Raw genomic sequence first — 21,060 nt, forward strand, 5'->3', positions numbered from 1 at the left:
TGAAGCAAATCCTCAGGATTTCAGGAGGATTTCAGCCTCCATAGGCATTTCCAGTGCCTCTGGCAGCAAAAATGCCAATGGGGAGCGGGGTGAGCGGCCCGAAGCTCCTGTCCTGACGCTGTAGAACAGGGAGCAGCCCTGAAACACCACAAGGAAGGGCTGTCCCAGAGCTGCAGCAGAGGCCAAGAAGTCCTACAGTAAACAGGGAGTTTGAAAAATAACCAGTGCAATTACCTTTTGCTTGCAGTGCTCCATAGCAGAGACTGCAGAAGCGCGAGACCGAACAGAATATCAAAGTACAACCAGTGTTGTTGGGTGTTAGAGGCTGGGAAAGCCACCCTGGCAGGGGAAACACAAAGATGTGACAGGAGGAGAGGAACAATTAAAAAATAGGGAAAATATCATCTTAATACGCTGGTTTTGAGTGTGAGGAACACAGAGAACTTGCTTTACATTCCTTTTTTTAGGCCACCTGAGCACACGGGAACCTGAACCTTCAAAATCCTTGTGAGAAAAACGCAGCTTTAGTCTTTGAGAACGACTCTATTAAAATAAACAGGATTCAGTTAAAATTCTGCAGCAGCCCTAAGAGCTGCTGATAGAACAGGAATTAAAGCTAAACCTTGGCAACATTTTGGCTTCATCGACCAGGGAAGGTAACCTGGGAAAAGACAAGGAGGACAGATATATATTTATATATACACGCGTGCATAAATATATAAAGGGTTTTTTGCTTCAAATGTAACTAGCTGTGAGATTTCCCCTGCTGAACAGACACCAACTTCCTAATATCCTGGGCAAGTGATTGGAAAATGGGGCACCCAACAAACCCAAAGCGGGAGCAAGCGTCCGGGGCGACGCTTCCTGACACGGCGGGTCACCAACTCCCCCCGGAATAATTTAGCATCCAGTTACTGTAGCTGAAATACTGACCCAATCACAGCCAGAACAAGCACTGATAAGTGACCCTCCGGCCACTTGGAGGCCAAATCCAAAGGGAAAACGTTCCGATTGCTCCCAAATGCTGCAGCCAACTGCAGATAAATTCACCCGCTTCCCCCAGGGCTCCCCGGGTGGGAAAATGCATTTGGTTATTGCTGACCTGAGCTGCACGGCGAGTTAGTGGTTTTGTCTAGTGGGTCCAACAGGAGGAGCTGGAGCCGACTTGAGCTTTGCACCGGTTGTATCTTTGATCCCTTCCCTGTTCCCAAGCGGCTGCTTTGGTGTTTACCTGAGATATTGCTCTTTTTTTTTTTTTTAGCAGAGGTGACAAAAATAAGGATGAGGGAGCTCTTCTTGGATCAGATTTACTTGCATTAAAAATCCTCCCAGAGCGATAGTCCTTTTCCATGTATAAACTTCCTGCAAAGTTGGGGTTTTTTTGGAAAAAAAATAATAAAATGAAATGCTTTCAGCCATTCACTGCTTCACCATGTGGTTGAGGGGTGAGCACGGAAATCAAAGGCAGGGAGGGAGCAGTGGAAAAACCTTTAAAAGCCAAAAATGGTCAAAATGCCCCTGGTTGGAAACGCTGATTACTACCCCTTGGGATGGTTCATCTTCTTCGGGAAAGCAAGCTTGGAAAGGAAGCTGTGCCAGGGATGAATTTTCTGTTCATCCCAACAGGAGACAGAGATGACAGCTCCATGTGGCTGATGGGTCTGCTTCATGCTCCTGCTCCCACACAAAATGCTGCAGCTGCTATTGAAGCCCAGAAAATGCATCCTGGGGAGGTGCAATGCAGTCCCCACCACCCACTTCCCGGGAAGCGCTGGGATCTGCCCTTCCCAGAACAGGAGGGAGATCGTCCCATCCAAGAGGTCCCTGCCTAATGACAGCAAATTAAACAAGCACAGCTTCAAAATTGGCTGCTCGGCTTCCTCTTTGCTAAGGAAAATCCGTAAAAAAATAAATTCCTCTATAAAACTTGGCCGAATGAACATCCTCCCTGAATGCCAAAACCTCCCGGGCTGAACGCACGGAGAAGCAGAACTCACCCGCTACGGAACAGGGCGGGCAGGGAACAAAGATGGAAACATGACCTGGATTTTGCTTAATGTTACCCCCGCGTAATGTCTGGATTTACTTGCCATAAACTTACTACTTCACGTAACTTTATTACAACCAAGATGCTCAGCCCCAGGAAGCCTAAACACCAGCAAGGACAACACAACTGCTCCAACAATCCAACAGCAACGGATTTTGCATCGTTACTTCAGCAAAACAGCGACGAAGAGCCGACCTCGCACCGAGTTCCGTACCTAGAGCTCTGAGGCAGCAAAAAATGGGCATTTTGTAGCTTATTCAAGAGCCACCTGCTCTCCTGCACCCACTACATGGCACCGGTTCAGGTTGGTCGCCCAGCTCCGCGGCGAGAGGTAAATGGGCCCCAACCAGCAACGGGGAGCACAGAGGAAGCAGAAGGACCCCGTGGGTCTGCACTAGGAGACAGGGGGAGCTGAGCGGGTGCCCGGGGGGGCTCCCATCCTGCTCAGGCAGTGCCCTTAGTGCCAAGGTTTCCCGAGGGATTCGGGTTTGCGGGAGCAGCGGCTGCAGCGCTCAGGGCTGCCGCGTCTCCTCCTCGCCCGCCAGCTCCATGTGCCCGGTGAGCGACACACGTCGCTTCCCAAAGGATTTTTACTGCATAGATTCTCCTGATGTGGTCGGAGTGACGAAGCGCCCCGGTCCAAGCCCCTCTGCCTCCCAGGCACCAAACACAGAACTAAGACAGTTTTGTGCTCGAGCGGGACGCTGGCCTCCCCGCAGGGATCCAGGCTGGACTCACCACGACGCTCAGATCCCTCCGTGCGCCGGATGAGCCCCGGGCAGCGGCGTCGGCCGCGCGTTTCCGCGTCCGAGGAGCCACGTCCCCCCCCTTCAGGCTTCAGTTTCCAACTCCAAAGCGTTCTTGATATGTTAACAGAAGTATAATGAGCACTCCTTAGTAAATAAAAAATAAATAATAGCATCTAGTCTATCACATTAATACTGTGAAACATATATAAAATTTACATTAATTCCAACATAACAGTGAAAAAGGATTGTACTGTATTTATCACCACAGACCCGTATTTTTTAGAGACTTTGGAAAGTTAAGTGTCACAGTCCTGTATGACAAATTCTAAAATTAGCTGTCAGTATGATTTAAAAAACAAACAAACAAAAAAAGCTCTTAACATTTTTCTTTTAAATGGCACCTTTTCTTTTGCCAATCTAACTGGAACTATTAAAAGTTTAAGTACAAGTTCTTTTTTTTTCTTAAAATTTCATATTTAGTCTATGAAAAACATTTTTTAAATGCAGCACAATAAAAAACATTCAAGAACGAGCGTCAGAAAATACATTTACCCTCAGACACACAGAGAATAATCTTTTTAAGACAGTTGAAAAAATCAGAATTTTGTCACTTCTTCCTTTTGAAAATAAAGTTTTGTAAATGCATCTAGAATAAACAAGGCATAAATAGTCAAAAAATGCTCTGCTTTCCTTTGTATTAAAAGCTAGTTCACAGCATTGTAGCCCCTCAACTTTAGTGTGAATTAAATCTTTCCAAATTATTAAAAGCCATTCAGATGAATAGCCAGCTGAACAAAGAGCTTGGCGGGTTTTTTTTTCCCTAAGCCCTGAGATCCCAGCTCTTGAGTTAATTAGAAAATATGGGTCTGTTTAGGAACAAGCAGCTTAAGAGAATTTTTTGGCAAACCACATTTCCAACGACTGTGGGGTTTTGCAGAGGAATGCAGTTGGTAACCAAGTGTGAAATCCTGGACGGAAGGCTTTCTGGAAAACGGGAAAAGGGATTGGGATGCATCCCTCCTTGCTGGCTGTGGCTGCAGCTTGGGCATCGGGTGGTCTAAGTGCAGCTGGGCTCGCGGGAATCCAACTTGGTCGCGCACGGAGTCGCTGAACATTAAAACATGTCAAGCAAAGTACATGGTGCGCAACGTGTCCTGATGGACTTGAACTGCCTTCGCAAGTGCTTGGTGATCTCTGCCGTTGCTCTGACCAGAAGTGTGGCTTCCTTCAGCACTGGAGAGGGAAGGGAGGGAGAGCAAGAAGAAAATACGGGCGGGTGAAGAGGTGAGAAGAAGCCCTGTTTAATCTGCCTCTCTTAAAAACATTTTCACAGAATCATTAAGGTTGGAAGGGACCTCTAGAGATTATTCAGTCCAACCCCCCTGCTCCAGCAGGGACACCTAGAGCATGTGGCACAGGGTGGCATCCAGGTGGGTTTTGAAGACCTCCAGAGAAGGAGACTCCACAGTCTCCCTGGGCAGCCTGTTCCAGGGCTCTGTCACCCTCACAGGAAAGTTCTTCCTCATATGGAGATGGAACTGCCTGTGTTTCTACTTGTCCTCATTACCCCTTGTCCTGTCACTGGCCACCACTGAGAAGAGCTTGGCTCCATGCTCCCTACATTCACCCTTCAGGTGCTTACACATATTGATCAGATCCCCTCTCAACCTTCTGTTCTTCAGGGAAAACAGGCCCCACTCCCTCAGTCTCTCCTCGTATAACAGATGCTCCAGTCCCTTCATCTTTTTTGGCCCTCTGCTGGACGCTCTCTAAAAGCTCCACATCCCTCTTCACATCAAACACTTGCAAACGCTCTAAAGTTAATGCTGTTAAAGCACCACTGAAGTTCTGAAATAGCAGAAAGGAAGATACATCGAAGCATCTTCTGCTCCTTCATGGTGTAATTCAGTGGAATTTACCAAATTCACCCTCAGACTACTAACTGAAGGTACCTCTGACCCACAACTTAGCGAGTCCACATCCTTCCTCCCACTCTCAAGTCACGTAAAACCTCCAAATGCCTCAACTCACCTATCGTGCTCTTTATCCACCAGATGATACCTGGCTCTGAAGGCTACCAGGTGTGCGTAGTAGGCGGGTGCGGGGATGGAGACGGAGCGGGTGCAGCGCACGTATGTGTGGCACAGTTGGTAGGTGAGAATCTGCAGCTCATCCGCGGAGAAGCGGTTGTCATCCCACAGCACGTGGTAGTGAGAAGGTCTACTGGTTCCCTGCAGGCAGACCATGTAGGACATCAGCATCCCGAAAAGGTCTCCTCTGACTCCCGCCCTGCCAGCTGACCTGCAGTGTAACTGGCTGCTTCCTCAAAATTGTATCCTACCAACTCTGCGTAAAATTCAGCATTTTTGGTTCCTTTGGAAAGGCCAATCTCCCTCCCTGCTCCCCACATAACTAACCCCTTTGCATTTCTGCACCAGATTGCATTTGTTCAAGTTTTATCTGTTCCTCAAGCACTCTTTGAAGTGCACTTCGATCCTGTGAAGCATCAATCTGACAGGTAGCTCTAGGAACACCACTAATAGCTAAGAGCAACTTACCTGGTGCCTATGTTGAAAATCCTTTTATAGAGAGTGTTAAATTTTGATACCTAGTCCTCTTGCTACTGTTTAATTGTCACTTTTCCTGACTGCAGGGAAGAAATCACAGGAAAATGCAAAACTGCAAAGGTGATACCTTAAAGTGCTAGTTATACCCTAGTGACTGGACACACGTTTCAAGTGAATTTAATGCAAGAGGCATTTTGTCTCTTGTAACTTTCAGCTACAGAAAGGCAATGATTTCCAGACAAGCAGAAGGGCAAGGAATGAAATTAAAGTGTGTGTGTGTGTGTGTGTGTGTGTGTGTGTATGTGTGTGTGTGTGTGTGTGTATATATGTATATATGCTATTAAGGTGCTTATCTATGTATGTGTGTTAGCAGTCTAGACTCCTTTTCTAGTCCATGGAGAGAGCGAGGATATTTTAGGGAATGCTCCATTAATCCAGCAGCAGTTTTGTGGAACAGCTGGCCTACCTTGCTGCTAATTAGAGAGCAGACAGCCAGGAGGGAAGCACAACAAACTCAATGTGCAGGCTGAGCTTTGCAAGCACTTCAGTTTTGTTGCTTCTTTTAGGTTTTAAGAATCAAGGAAGAGCGTCGTGGATGACCCAGGAATACTGAGAAGTTGAATCCTTGGTCATCTGTGTAGGTGCCCATAGCCCAACGCTATCATTCAATGTTTGCATCCCCTCAAATGCCCTACCTGAATCCCTGCATGGCTGCACAGGTAGAAGTCAAATTCTGCTGGATGGGTGATTTTTGTGTCCACTGTGGTGCCCGCTGGAATGTTTCCACTTTTTCCAACCTGCAAAACCAGAAAACGCCCCGTTAGTAAGGCACAGATAAGCTCTTCTCTTTAGCTGTGCAGTAAAAAGAGAAACAAAACCCAGATCGTGAGATAAATGTAGTAAGGATTTGAGGATTTAATTATCTTAAGATAATTAAAAAGCCACAAGTGAAAAAAAAGACCAGTAAAAATGAATCTCAACCCCTGAGGAACTTGAGCCAGCACAAAAACTCAAAGGGCACCTGAAAAACTTGACAAATGGCAATTAAAAAAAAAAAAAAGATGTCACAAGCATGTTCTGCTGTGCTGCTGTGCTTTCATAAAAGCCCCAGGCCTATTCATTATAAAATAAAAACAGAAAATGAAGGTTTTCCTCTGCAGGCAGAAAGATCCCACCACTTCACCAGTAGCACTTCTGCCAGCCACAATTTTTTAATGCAGCTTGTGGACAATTCAACTGGTCACAGATCACAACCTACCCGTTCATTTTTATCTGTGCAGAAGAGCCGGGTGTGATGCCTTTTCTGCACAACTATAAATGTAATCCCAGGCTGGTAATCCTTCTCCAGCTTAATGCAGGCTTCTCTAATGGCCAGCAACTCATGGTGGAGAACCTGAAGCATAAAAATAAAAGAGTGTGACAGATATGAAAGACTGTTTTCTACTAATTACTCTCATTTATAACATCCTTTCTTGCATTGTCACTCAGAGTAATGAAATGTAAAAGCATGTGGGTTCAAATCTTCACTTCTTCATTTGATGAGAACAAATCAGGTCATGAGTTTGCAGGGCCAGAATTAGCTTCCATATTTGTACAACTCTAAATATGAGGCTTGGACCAAGAAGCTGGATGTCAAAATCTTTCTAACTGCCAGATATAAATGAATATCTAATTACGATGCTGAATACACAACAGCCTAATTATTTTTCAGACTCATTCAAGGAATAAAAGCCAGAACTGTTGAAGTGAATGATGTTTCTCAGCTTTGTGAACTCATATGATAAACTACAAGAACCCATAAAAACTAGAAAAAAAGGAACTGTTACTAAAGAAAAAAAAAAGGGGGGGATTTATCGTAATTACCTTAATCATGAATTAAATATACAGAGGAAAGCAGCAATAAAAGGAAAAATCAGTATTAGTGAGAGGAAAAAGCCCTGAAGTTCATACAAAAGCAAAATAAATACAAGAAGATACCTGTTGATTTTACAGGGAATAAATGAATAGTAGGAATACTGACATGGAAAAGCCATACAGGATTTATAAATTCTGGGGAAGAAATAAGAATATTAGCTTACGCTTAGAACATAAATGGTACAGAAAGCTCTGAGAACAAACCTGACTAAATATCTTAAGTCACCTATGTTCAACGCTTTGGAGTATTAAAATTGTGCATTCACTTGTGCAAAGGCAAGTATTTTAAGGGAAAAAATATGAAAAGCTCCTAAAAAACACACAAATGCTTTTCTGCTTCTCGTGGTGAGAGTCCAACATATCTATTGAGGGAATATTTCTTCTCACTGCTCCGCTACATGGAACTCCATTGACCAGAAAGCCTGATACAAAGCTACGTATTTAAAAGTTTAAAATAAGAAAGTAACCTGTTGGAACTGCCCCTCGGAAACGCCATCTCGGTAGAAAATAATGCGAGTTGGTTTAAATCTGGTTGATTTGTAGAACTGAATGAGCAACTCCCTGACCATGGCAGCCAAATCCTGGATGATTTCTTGGCGGTGCTGCTGGACCCGGACAGTGGCGCAGTATCGGTTCGGATGCGCGTCCATGCTTCCTACAACCTGTTCACAAAATAGGTAAGTAAAAACACTCCCAAGCTGAAATCCAAACCCAAAGCATACCACAAACCAAACCTGAAAGCATTTGAATAAAACCTTTGTAAATAACTGAACTGTATTTTTAACAGTATCCTACAATCTTTAGGGTTGACTAAAGATGCAGTCAAAATCATAATTAAGCTCAGGCAAAGCTTTGAGTTTGCTCTACCTGTGGTCTACCTGTGGTCTACCTGTGGTCTACAGCTCTACCTCTAGCTGTACTAAGTACAGCTCTACCTGACTTGGATGCATATGTGTATTTTTTTTTTTTTTTTTTTGAAAACAAGTGTTCATAGTTTAAAAGATGTGTTTAATATAATGCAATAAGTCACAGGTCTTTTCATCTATACCAGGAGCATTTGAGAAATCACTGCCCAATTTGTTTTGCCTGGAAGAGAGAATCAACAAAAAACACAGCTGGACCAACATATTTCACTAGCAGTAATGGACAAACTTTTAATATTTTTAACTGCTGCAAGGCAGTTTTAAAGATACTCTGACTTCTTAGAGGTCATCAATAAGAAAAGCTCCTCTCTATATTAGCATCTCAGGCATTTCACAAGTGAATACATGGATTTAAGTAGTTACTTCAGAGCAAGATCCGTAAAGTTTCATTAAATTCTCTAGAAAAATAATATGCAGTGCTATAATTAGGCAATAAGAAGAAAAGGAACTCAAAGTATTTGAAAGCAAGCACCAAACTGGAAGAAATGAATCAAAGCAAAGCAGCTGGGGAGAGCAGGGGTTAAAGATTATTGCAGTTTACTCACAGCAGCAATAGAAGGCTTCTTTCCATCCCCAGCTGGGGGATGAGTTACATCTGCACCAAGGAATATAACAGGCTGCTGAAATACTGGTGGTCTGAAAAGGAAGAAGAAGTGGCTTTGTAAAAGCAGCAAGGCAACTTGGTAGAGTATGTATGATATTATAACTCAAATAAATAGCACATCATCCTCCTGCAGCAGGGACAAGAATTAGTCAACAATTTGCACTTGCCTGAAATGGAGCCTTTGTCCCGAGGCAAGACACAAAACTCCTGATTAGGGTTTTCATGCTAGACACTCAGTACATGCACGTATATTTTTGAAGTGTGGCTAGTTGCAAACTGGTAATTTCCATTCAAAACATGGATGAAAAAGTACTTTTTAAGTTAGAAAACTGCCGCCTTCAGGAATTGGACTGCAGAAGAGATTAAATCTGTTTGCTTAGGATCAAGCAACATCTTAGAAAATTAAAGATTTGTGCATATACATGACCACTATGATTTTGTGCATACAAAAAGGAAAAATGTATTGGTAAGGACGTATGAAAAATCTGGATGTTGTAGACATTATTTATAAAAATAGCCTTTCAAGAAACAAATTTCAAAGTTTTAGAAAATCATGAGCTTACTTTCCTTGCCCCAAAAGCAGAACACCAAAACACTGCACCACAAACTGTAACCCCCAAAAGCACTTGTCTGAAATTCCTGGGTGTTCTGTGTAGCTCTGCTGTTTCTTCTTTCTTCCTTTCATTTAACTCCATTTTCATGCATGGATAATTTGTCAATATAAAAACCAGAATTCAACTTTCTGGCCACGTTACTGTTGCCACAGAGTAAAAAAACTCGTATTTATGAAAGCAACACAAAACTGTTGATATAGTGTGGGCCTTTTTTTTGTTTCTACAGCAGTTTCTATACTTTCATTTTCTTTTTAAAAACCATGAAAGGTGAATGCTCTGTAATTAATTATTTTTAGCTGCTTTACTAGAGGAGGCTTAGACAAGCGTATTATCCAAACTGAGCATATTCAGAATTTTATCATGATTTAAACACAAAATATACATCCCCCCTGATAACACGCTTGGTTTCCTCCCCTAAGTGCTTGTTTGTTGGATTATTTTTCAGCAGTTACCCTCTGATTAGCCTAAATATGAAGTGAACATTTGCTTATCTGAGTCAAGAAGGGCGTTCACTTCTTTGAAACAGGATCCCAGGAATGATACAGCAGGTTATTCCTTAAGCTCTCAACAGTTTGACGTGCAAGGATGGGAAAAATTTCATCTTTTTACTGAAGCAGAGAACTTGCTGTTCTTGTTAATTAAACTAGCTGTATCTACCTCTAGGCTAGTCCTCCATATCCTACACAGGTAAGATAAAATAAGCTGAATTTTGTTCATTTTTTTTTCCCATCAGAATTCTCTGTAATGGCTTTTTTTCCCCCCACAAAACTGCTAAAAAGATTCCGTTTGAGAGCATTTATTACTAACGCAATAGACCTTGATAAATCTTGAGCAACAGGGTCCATTAGTTTTTAAAAATAAGAGGACATTTCACTCTCGCTTTAATCAAATATACAAAGAACTTAATGACCTGTTAACTATGAAATTCCACAGTATCCAAGCAACTTTCCAGAGTATATCACAGTATAACCAAAGCCCATTGTGTATATTAGTGCTTAGGTAAAGCACTGTAATGACGACAAAGAATTGCAAAGTAAACCGGAAATTAACATTTTCTGCTCCCAACTTTGAAGTTTTCAAATAGAAGGAATGCTATTTTTATTACTTTTCTTATACCTTTGAAGTGGAACAGCTATTTTGCTGCAGCGTTTGTAACTCAACTTTTGCAGGACCCTGCTAGAACTCCAAAGATATTTTGACTAGAGACACATAAAAATTCCCAGTGCTATCAACTACAGATAAAAGCACCTATATTATATCAATATGATCTGCATTCCCTTTGTAATACAAACCCCTCGTCCCTGAAAGCTCTTACCTTCCCTGCGGCAGCAAAATATTATTTACACCTCCTAACTTGACGTTTATTTTTAAGCAGAGGTTGGAAAGGGTTTGTGGTGTCGTTCTTTGTACGTTCTTCATCTGGACGCACTGCGTGGCCATCCCCAGCACTGTGTCACCCACACGCTTCACCTCCGCTGCAAAGCACAAAGCAAAAAAATTTGAGTATTTGCACATTGCTGATCACAAGCTGAAGGAGACTAATTCAGCACTCCTAGAGTTTTAGCAAATGGTTTTTTTTCGTCCTAGCTTTTTTCTTTTACATAAACAGACTTGACTAGTGAGAGCTTCTTCCGAAACACAAAACCTCTGAAATTACCATTAGTGTAATTGGAAATAATTCTTAGTTAAGATTAAAAAAAATAAATATTATCATTAGGATTCAGTTCCTGTACTGTCAGCAGGTAGAAGTGAAAGGAGATTTGCTTGGAGACTGAATTGTTCTTTATTTTTTGTTTTTACAGAAAAAGATACTAGGATGAACAGCTATTTTGTCATTAAATGATGGACAAAACCTGCAAACTTAATAAAGGTGGTAATACTCTGCCAGCCCATGAACACAGCCCTCCCAGTTCATCACTTCATTAGTTTTAAACGTGACTTGTATAAGAAGTGGACAGATGAGCAAAGGATGGTCCATAAGCACTCCACAAGGATCTCATTAAGAGTTTCACTCTTTAGATGTTTAAACAAAGCCTCCTGTTAATAATAAAACTGAGACTGCAGGCTCCGAGAGCACCATAATCTGATTTTCTGGAAAATAAGAAATTCGTGTTCTAAAGGAATTGAAGCAACACTGCATTTTTTTGGAGAAAAGGCAGTCCCCCTCTTTGACATCATCAAAAGGAATTCTGCTAAATTCATTTGAGGAGATGGGATGGAGGAAACCAAATCTGCATTAGCTGAGTGTGAGTCCTAGAAGCTCCAGGAGGGGAAAAAAAGGTAGATGATCCTGCAATCGGGCAAAGTAGGAAAGAAAATGGAGTAGTTTTTTGTACAGGATGAGCTAATTAAAAACAATTTGTCTGAAAGGTATTAAACCAATAGGGATGAGCCCTGTAAAATGGACAAATTATCAGTCTGCTTCTGAAGCGGTTCAATGTTGCTGAGTTTTAACCTATAAACTTCTATGTGCTTGTGTCCTTGCAGCCCAAGAGTTAAAAGCTAAAAGATCAGGAAAAAAAAGAATCCACTGGCAGAAATCTTCCTCTTCAGGCAGGTTTTTGCCAAAGGCTGAGTCAGCAAAGATGTTTTAAAAGCTCCACACAGGTTTTGAGCTCAATTAGAGCTTTTAGCACACAACTTGCTGTAAGTGCATTTGAAACCTCCGGAAATTTTTAAACAATTTTATAATAAGCCTCAATTACAGCCTTCTCACTAACTGGATGTATCATGAAGAAAATGAATGTGAAAGAGCAAACGGGAATGACAAAGTAACGTGGCAAACTGAAATGGAAAATTCAAAATGCAGTAGCAATGTGAAGCATCATCATGCAGCACAAGGAAAGGAACCCAACTGATGTACAGCCCATTTGGACATGGAATTTGTACAAAGTTAATGGCTGAGGTTGGAAGGACCTCTAGAGATCATCTAGTCCAACCCCCTGCTCCAGCAGGGACACCCAGAGCATGTGGCACAGGGCAGCATCCAGGCAGGTTTTGAAGACCTCCAGAGCAGGAGACTCCACAATCTCCCTGGGCGGCCTTTTCCAGGGCTCGGTCACCCTCACAGGAAAGAAGTTCTTCCTCTCATGGAGATGGAACTTCTTATGTTTCAACTTACACCCATTACTCCTTGTCCTATCACTGGCCACCACCGAGAAACTTCTGCCATTCAGACACTTCACACAAACAGAGGAAATGGTGGCTGGCAAACACACCCACTCGTGATTTGCACATACTGACCGTAGACGGGTGTTTTCCCTGGCAGAATCACCACGACGAGCTGCAGCCCTGTGTAGGTGTTCTTGAGGTGCCTGAACATGGGCTCCACGCTGTCGGCTCCCTGGGCGTATTTGCAGAAACAGGGCTGCCCCTGGATGGGCATCCCTGCATCCCGCGAAATCTTCCTCAGCTGTTCCGTAAAGGACCTGAAGGACACACAAACATTAGGCTCTGTAGTGACAAAAAGACATTTTGACTTTGTGTTCCTTTTTAATGTAATTATTGTAAATGTATTGAAAATATATTTACAATATATTGGTAATTATGTAAATATACTGGAAAATTATTGTTATATAACTGGAAAATTGTTATACTTGAAAAGTTGAGCTGTATAAAAATACGCAGATTTCACCCTGAGTGCATTTCTAATTAAATGGCTTTCCTGAATTGGTGACTGAAGGAAAACAGCGGGAGAACATCAAGTGCCTTGTGTAAATTAGGAGAAACTTCACTTTTTCCTAACTATCATCAATGTTGCCCATGTCCTTTTCTTATTTTGGAGTAGATGTCCCCATAGGTGCTTAAGAAGCCGCCTGTCTCCACAGGAGGCTGCCAGGTAACAGTCCTGCCCACTTGAGGATGTGAAGTTTTTTTTTCCTCTATATCCAAAGTTATTGCCAGAGACCATAAAAGCACATGAGCCTCAGCCCCTTCTTGCAAAAACAGGCATGTTGCACATTTTCCCTGGCAAAACAGGCCCCACTAAAAGCAGAAAACAGGAAAGGTGATTTCACTGCTCCCAAGAGTTAAAGCCAAATGTTTTAAAGATGTTTAGGGATTTGGAAGGTGGTCACTGTAAGCTAAGAACTCAACAACTCGACAGCAGCTGAGTTTCAACTTGCTCAAGAAGATCGAACTTGTTGGGATTGGATGCAAAGAAATTCCCAGGATGAAGGAGCTTCCTTTCAGGATAAGGACAAGGTCTACCTAAGCTGAAACTGTTTCATCTCGTTTTGAGGCAGGCAGGTATCACTTTTACCAAAAGTCTTCCATTTATTTGTGCCCCCCAAAGTAGAGAAACCATATTTGAAAGCTACATTTCATTCATATGCTCAAAGTCAACAAAGCAACAATCCGATCTTGTAAACACAAGAATTTATATGTTACTCTACCGGTAGCGGGGAGAAAACTGGAGAGCAAAATTTGATTGCTTTACATTAAATTTTACCTTTTAAATAGATTCAACATAGATAGGTTTTTTACTGCCCCTTTCAAGTATATACTTAAATTGAGTATCGAGAAATATTTAGTGATTGTCACTGTTCACTGCCTCAACAGTCCCCACTGCTATTTAATCATCTTTAACTCTCTGCAAGGCTTCATTGAGGTAGGAAATTTGCCATACAGTGTAAGCTGCTTCTGACCCGGAGGATTTCGAAACACTGAAATTGGGTTTGCATGGTACAAAAACCGTCAACTTCAAAACCCAGGACACTGAAAGCAGTGCTAGAACATCTAAAACTGTGCTACAGACATATGGGAACATGTTAAATAAAACAAGATATATTATAGAGAGAGAGAGGTATCTAGTAAACAAACAACTGCAGTGTATGATACTTCCCTACATGACAAATACATAATCAAACCATCCTCTTAGGAAACACACTTACTTAAGATGAACTTCAGTGCACTGGCGCTGGGGAGCAAAGCATGCAATTGCCCAAACTTTTATTTCAATTCCAGTGTGAAACTGCTTATTCCTCATGTCCCAAACCCCTTGAACTGGTGTGGCAATTGCTTTATTCTGGAAGTGGAAAGAAAAAAAAATTATGTAGAGAAGAATTTGAACTAACAAAAACCAGTTACTCCCCTGTTCCACTCTAATTTGCAGGCTATTAATAGTCTCAGGTTGTTCAAATCTCCAACTTATCTTAAAAAGAGAGTCTGCTATTTTGGGAGAAAGTAAAGCTTATGGTGATCACAAACTCATTTTTATTGATGATGACGATGGTTATATAAATCAGCAAGTAAAATTATATAGAGATAAATCAGTCACAACACGGAAATAGTAGTAAGAGGAATGCACATTTCTGTAGTGACTTCCCAACTGCTCCGTGAACTTTCCAAGAATTTATTTAGCTTCCTGACACTTGAAGGACTTAATTCAAGTATTATCGATGCGTAAAGCGTCAATAAAGGGAGACAAATAGTGGTTCAAGGTCACTTGTAATAAAAAAGTGAAAGAGCTGACAAAAGATGGCTGGATATTGAACTCTGACCTGTGTAACACTCTTTCTCCTATCGAGTAGACATTATTGTGATGGATTATCTCGAGGATAAGGGCCAAAATAAGGCGACTAAAGTGATTCTGCTGATGTTAATTACCTTAATAAGTCTTAGCATCCACTAGCTGTTTTGCACAAGTTACTGCAGTCTCTGTGCAGCAAAGACAAAGTCACAAATTTGCTAATTCGCTTGCAGGGAGCTGCGTTGGTAAAGGCAGATCCCCCCCCCCTCCCAACACCCCAACTCGTTGCCATTTCTCTGTCTCTGAGGTTTCACTCCCGCTTCCCGGTGACACCGCGGTTCATGGGAGCTTCTTCCCTAATCTGGATCAGGCGAAGGCAGCTGGGCTAACTCAACTTGGCAGGGAGGGCAGGTTTCACGTAATCTGTCTGGGCAAGGCTCAAGAACCTTAAGGCAGAGGCTCAAGATCCCTCCCCACGGCAGGTGACAAAGCGGACGGTCTGATGTGTGCCTGGGACCGGAGCTGTTCCCAGCTATGAGGCCTAATTTACACCACGTGCAGCAGAAATCTCCACACACTATGTTATCATAGACATTCAGACTCACCCTCTTGCAGAAAAAAGCAGGAGTTACATTATGTAATTGATGCAAAAACAAAACCAAACATTTATACAACTGATTTTTAAAAAATCCTGTTTCTTAAGCTTTTTTGGAAAAGGAGCATGGGCAGGTGTGATGGAGACCATCTGACAGGCCATTTTAAAGCAAAAAAAAAACTGTCAAATGCTACAACATGAAGGGGTGGCTCTGGAGAGTAACACACTGATAGCGCTAATACCTTAAGACAGTTGTGCTAAACACAGCTGCTTGCCCCAGAACTCTCCAAATCCAAGCTGAAATTCAGGCAGATTTCAGCGTTCATGGAGGCAAAAAATAATTAAAAAAACAGAATTTGTCTCTGTTCTTTTCTATTGATTTTACTGATTCTTCTCTATTTTCTATTGATTTGAAATCCTGTTTGTAATTTTCTCCTTGCACAATTCACTAAGTAGTGAGAAATAAAATATGATTTATACATTCATATCAAATAAATATGATTTATTCACATATCAAGGGAAAAATACGTATTTTTGCCCTACCTTTGCTTTTAAAAAGAAGTGACAAGAGAGGCAATGTATCACGAAGTATGCTAAGTTTAAGGATGGAAAAAAAGGGAAAAAAAAGGACATACTAAACATTATACCAATCATGACTTTATCCCTCTATATATCCAATTTCATTCACTTCAAAACCAGTTATAACCATCTTGGAGAAGCTGCCACAGCTGGTAATCCCCATGGTCACAGGTAACAGAGAAGTGGTTTAACGCACCCTGCCTCCGTAGAGGATTGAGGGAGGCTGCAGGACTCGGCCGGTCACATCGGTCATCTCATCTTTGACCATTATCCCAAATTCACGAACATAAGGGTCAGTGTTAAAACTTGCACTCCGCATCTGAAATGTAAAGGGAGAAAACGTTGCTTGCAGAAGAAAAAAAGTCAACATTTAACATTTTCAGGGGTAATTATACTTGAAGAGGTGTCCCTACATGTGGGTTATGCCAAGCAACTTGAGCCTCCACTAATTCCACTTGGATACTTGCTTTCAATATTTGAAATAAAAAAAAAAAAAAAAAAAAAAAAAAAAAAAAATTAACTAACTGAAATCAGAAAGTTCAATTAAAATTTGCATTTGAAATTTCTTTTCAGAAAGAGGAAGCCTTCTAAAAGGTACTGACAGCTCCCACGTCCTCTATTCTGGCAGCAGGAGCAGGTTTGCCAGCCCCCTCTGCTCCCAGAGCACTCACCAATTTGCTAATCTCTTCCTGACGATCAGGTGCCGAGCGGGCGGTTGCCCGAATCATAGTGGAGGTCTGATTGTCCGTCAGTTTTTTTATGCATCTTTGTCCTGCCACTATGTTGCACACCTGAAACAGCCCCACAAAGCTCAAGGTAAAAAAACATGCAATGGTTATTTTTTTCTGCTTATTTATTATTTCTAAAATTAGCTACTTTTAAAGGACAATTCATCAACAGTTCAGCCTCTTTTTCTCTGCCTCCCCTCATATAATGCATATATTATATATAATAAACTATTATATGGACGTTTACTTGCCTCGAGAGGGAGGTACGTGTGTTTCTGCTCCTGTCCAACTTGTAAACATGGAAGGTGAGGGTAGCGTAGAACTAATTTGTGCCTGTCCTTAAAATACTGAGCTACAGTGCATTCAACTGTCTGTCCACTCTCCTGCTGAAGTGGGAATCTGTAGGAAATCAAATGGGGAAAAAATAAGTCACTGCATTACCTAAAACATCTTCCCAGGCTCGCTGAATACTCTTGACCCAAGTTAAGTTTGCTGTAAATTCATCCTCTCTTTTTAAAACGGCCTATGTGTATTTTTTTATATTTTTAAATATTTAATTTTTTATTTAATGAATTTAAATATTAATATAATTTTTATAATTAAGATGCCATCACTGCTCCTATCAGGTGTCTTTTAATAGTACCACAGAAGGCTGTTTCTCCAACATTTGTGATGTCTGAAGCTGTAACATAAGCTGAATAGCAATAGCTGAAGCCTCTAACGCACTCAATTCCCTAAGACTGGGTGCCTTAGAGGCAACAACTAATATTTTTTGCTTATTTATCATGCTCAGTCCTACATTTTATGATAAGCCAACCATAGAATACAGTGATTCCTCGACAAGATTCACAAAACTAATGCCATTTTGAAGTTACCTGCAAGTCCCTGGTTAGTGATAAAAGATTTCTTGGGGAGAAAAAAGGCTTGGTAGTTGGCAAGATTAAGAACCTGATCCCAATTGATATTAAATTCATATTCAACAATTCTGGGGAGTATTATGCTGTTTATCTTGTGTTGAAGAAATCCATAAAGAAAATAAAAGCCTAAGATTAAACATATAGTCAAAGGGAAGCAAAATACTTTACGTTTGGTGACTTGCTGGTCGTCTAGTGACATTGCACACTCTGTACTTCCTTTTCATTTGTCCACAGTGTGTTATCTCCACCTTTAGACCTAAAAATTGGAAAACATGTATCATCATTTCTTCAAAAATGATGGGGGATTCTCCCCAAAAGGGGGAATTGTCCCTGCTCTGCACATTTTCCAGCCCAAAACACCACCAGCACAACTAGCAACGCACAAAACTTTCGCATTTGCAACTACCTCCCCAAAATCCCTTTGAACACCACCTTGGCATTTGCATTGCTTTCATATTCAGACAAAAGCAGATGTGGGTGGACTATGAGAGGAAGCTGAATGTAAGGCACTAGGAAAGCAGAGACTGTAGATATAAATTCCTTATATATCTGTACATGTGTATAAGCTCATCAAGCTGCAGAATTACAGTGTGTGTTTAGCCTCCCTATTAAAGGCACCAATAACTTGCCAAACAATATATGAATCTTTCCACCTTATTTGTCAGGGCTCCAGGTGCCAACTATTTTGAAAGCATCAGTAAATATCGATGTGTCATGAACACCTCTGAAGCCTGTACCATAATATTTTCATTACAGGATAAACTGTTACCTCTGTTCCACCAACTTACGCCATCTTTGTTCAAAATTCAAGACTATTTCTTATCTGAAGACTGAAAATCCTCACAGAAACAATAATGACAGAGGTATCTGCAACTCAGTGCCTGCTTATTATTTTTGCACAACATTTATGCTCAGCACAATCCTGTCATAAAGCACAGTCACCCTTCTCACATATATAAGGTCACTAAGAGGGATGTCCATATCACCAGCCTATGTCACCTTGTAGGTGAATATACAGGAAGGATTCTCCTTTTCTCAGAACAAATACTGTGAGTGAGCATTCAGTGAACACAAACACGAATTACTTACTCTTTGATTCAGTCATTACTTATTAGAATAACTATATTTTTCTTCTAGGAAAATATACGTATGAAATGTGAAAAACCACAATTATTCTAGGAAAATATACGTATGAAATGTGAAAAAACACAAAATCAAATTATTAGTAAAATCTGGCAGTCATTGGAGAAAATGAAGTTCAGGTAATTTTAAAAATATCACTGAAGTGCTGGATTTTACAAATGGATTTTACAAATAAAAGCTGTAGCTTTTATTTATTTTAGAAATGGGGAAACTTGAAGAAGTGTTAGAGTGCTAAGGTAAATATAACCTTTACGTATCAGAAAGAACAGTTATATTCAAGTAATATTCAAGGAAGAAAAACATATACATACACATAACACATATTTTTTTTTTTAAAGGATTGACATAATAAGAGATGTTGCTCTATATACTCAGGAGAAAAGATCAGTTTGCCCTGATATTCTCAGGCACCAAACGCTTCAGCTGGGGTGAGGCATGAAGAAATGGAGCTATGTCAAGAGAATATGCAGTTAAAGGAGATGCTTGCGCAACCACAAGCCAGGAGCTAATCTCAGTGCAATAAATTGCCACCCATCTGCTAGAAGCTTTAGTTCATCCCAGCACTTAAAGCAAAATGTATCATCTTCAAGGTTTCACTGCAGCACTTTCATTAAAGGCAAAGCTCATTAAAATCAACCCTGTATTTGCCACAAGCTAAAAGCACGTGCAATTATCCTTGCCACAGATTCTCTAATATGTGCTAACTTACATACACACACACACACACACACAAATCAGCTCTAAGTGTATACAGTTAGGTAAAAATAAATATGCTTGCTTAGTATTTTGCACTCATGATAGGGAAAGTAGGAAAAGAGGACAGGTACAGCCTAAACATAAAAACAGAATTCCAAAATTCGTGGAATATATGCAAGCACATATATATATTATACTTACACAACTAATAAAATGATTCTTGCTTCTTAGTTTGCCTGTATTCACTGTAACAATCTGCCTCCCAAAAAGAAATCAACTGCTACAGGAAAACTTTTTGAACATGTGGTTTTCATATATCATTGCACTGAATTAAGTAATTTCATATTGTTATTGTTACCTTTTATTTCTTTGGTAAACTTCACCCTTTGGGAATCTGTCAGAGGTTTCTGTTGTTCTTCAATGCTTTTGAAGTCCAAAACTTCACATACAAACTCTATAACTGGCTGTGCTTTGTAAAATGCGGTCGCAGACACTACAGACAAACACGTGTACATTAAGGTTATATTAGAATAACAATGAAGAAATTGTTAAGAAATCCAACAAAGAGGATTACGTTTTTGGCTTGTCATTAAAGGAGAAAGGAAGAGGAAGGGTTTGTACAGGACCTACCATCAATATTTAACATCATTTTCCATAACGAAGGTCTAACTGATTGATGAAACCCAAACCAGACTTCTCTGCCACCACCTAAGGGATTTGCACACCCTTCTGAGGCTGTAAAAAAAGATCGTCCCACAGGAGTATACCTGGAATAAAGAAAATGGATTAATTAGCTTCAGAATCAGATCATAAAATAAAAGCAGAAAGAACAATGGGGGAAAAAAAAGCATTTAAACAAGAACTAATACAAATTCCTACTCGAAAAAAACACAGAAATATCAGTGTTTCCTATTATAAATAAACTGCAACTCTCATCAGGACTCAGGTTACACCTCTCAATTGCAGTTTGCAACAGTGAGAAGTTTGCTACTACTTTTTTTTAAACCCATTTTCAACATATCCCATTAAAATAACCATTAATACAAACTAAAAAGCTTTACAGAGTTCTTTGTTCTCTATTAAAAACTCAGCTATGATGCCATCAGAAAAATAATTAAGTAGCTCCAACATTAAAAACAACAGTTTGATAATTCTGTCATTATTTGCAAAGATCTTCCTCCAAAATGCACGGCAACTTTCCCTGAGTAAGAGACTGATGTAAAATATTTTTAGTGAATCTTTTGTGTTGGTGTTTGAGCATTCACATTTAATAGGAAACTAATCAAAACCAGTACTAATATTATTCTTGGAGCAAAGATGTGCGACTAACTGGCATGGACCAGGGCTTTCTCTACTGTAAAAGCTGACTCTAATAACCTTTTTTTATCCTCACATTAGGGATAAATTCAACTTAGTATAGGATATTTAAAGATGTTTACATGATTTTAATTCTCAGCTTCTCTGAGAAAACTCTGAGAAGTTCAGCCTTATTAAGCTTTGCTCTTTACTTTCCA

The 21,060-nt window shown here is 40.6% G+C and overlaps 1 protein-coding gene across 1 annotated transcript in view; it reads right to left on the minus strand.

The window, feature by feature from the left end:
- Positions 1-2,882: 2,882 nt before the first annotated feature.
- Positions 2,883-21,060, minus strand: part of AGO2 (argonaute 2, RISC catalytic component) — a 45,171-nt gene continuing 26,993 nt past the window's right edge. Inside the window, exons 5-19 of the mRNA XM_026047158.1 lie at positions 20,177-20,313; positions 19,905-20,039; positions 17,876-17,963; positions 17,042-17,189; positions 16,734-16,853; positions 16,259-16,381; positions 14,311-14,444; positions 12,662-12,846; positions 10,734-10,893; positions 8,746-8,836; positions 7,745-7,939; positions 6,622-6,756; positions 6,059-6,160; positions 4,828-5,027; positions 2,883-4,029 (exon numbers count right to left, since the gene is read on the minus strand). Coding sequence (XP_025902943.1) covers positions 3,921-4,029; positions 4,828-5,027; positions 6,059-6,160; positions 6,622-6,756; positions 7,745-7,939; positions 8,746-8,836; positions 10,734-10,893; positions 12,662-12,846; positions 14,311-14,444; positions 16,259-16,381; positions 16,734-16,853; positions 17,042-17,189; positions 17,876-17,963; positions 19,905-20,039; positions 20,177-20,313 — 2,062 coding nt within the window. The 3' untranslated portion in view covers positions 2,883-3,920. The remainder of the gene's footprint in view (positions 4,030-4,827; positions 5,028-6,058; positions 6,161-6,621; positions 6,757-7,744; positions 7,940-8,745; positions 8,837-10,733; positions 10,894-12,661; positions 12,847-14,310; positions 14,445-16,258; positions 16,382-16,733; positions 16,854-17,041; positions 17,190-17,875; positions 17,964-19,904; positions 20,040-20,176; positions 20,314-21,060) is intronic.

Source organism: Nothoprocta perdicaria, unplaced genomic scaffold (genome assembly GCF_003342845.1).
Source record: "Nothoprocta perdicaria isolate Ctin4 unplaced genomic scaffold, notPer1 scaffold_48, whole genome shotgun sequence".
Lineage (NCBI taxonomy): Eukaryota > Metazoa > Chordata > Aves > Tinamiformes > Tinamidae > Nothoprocta > Nothoprocta perdicaria.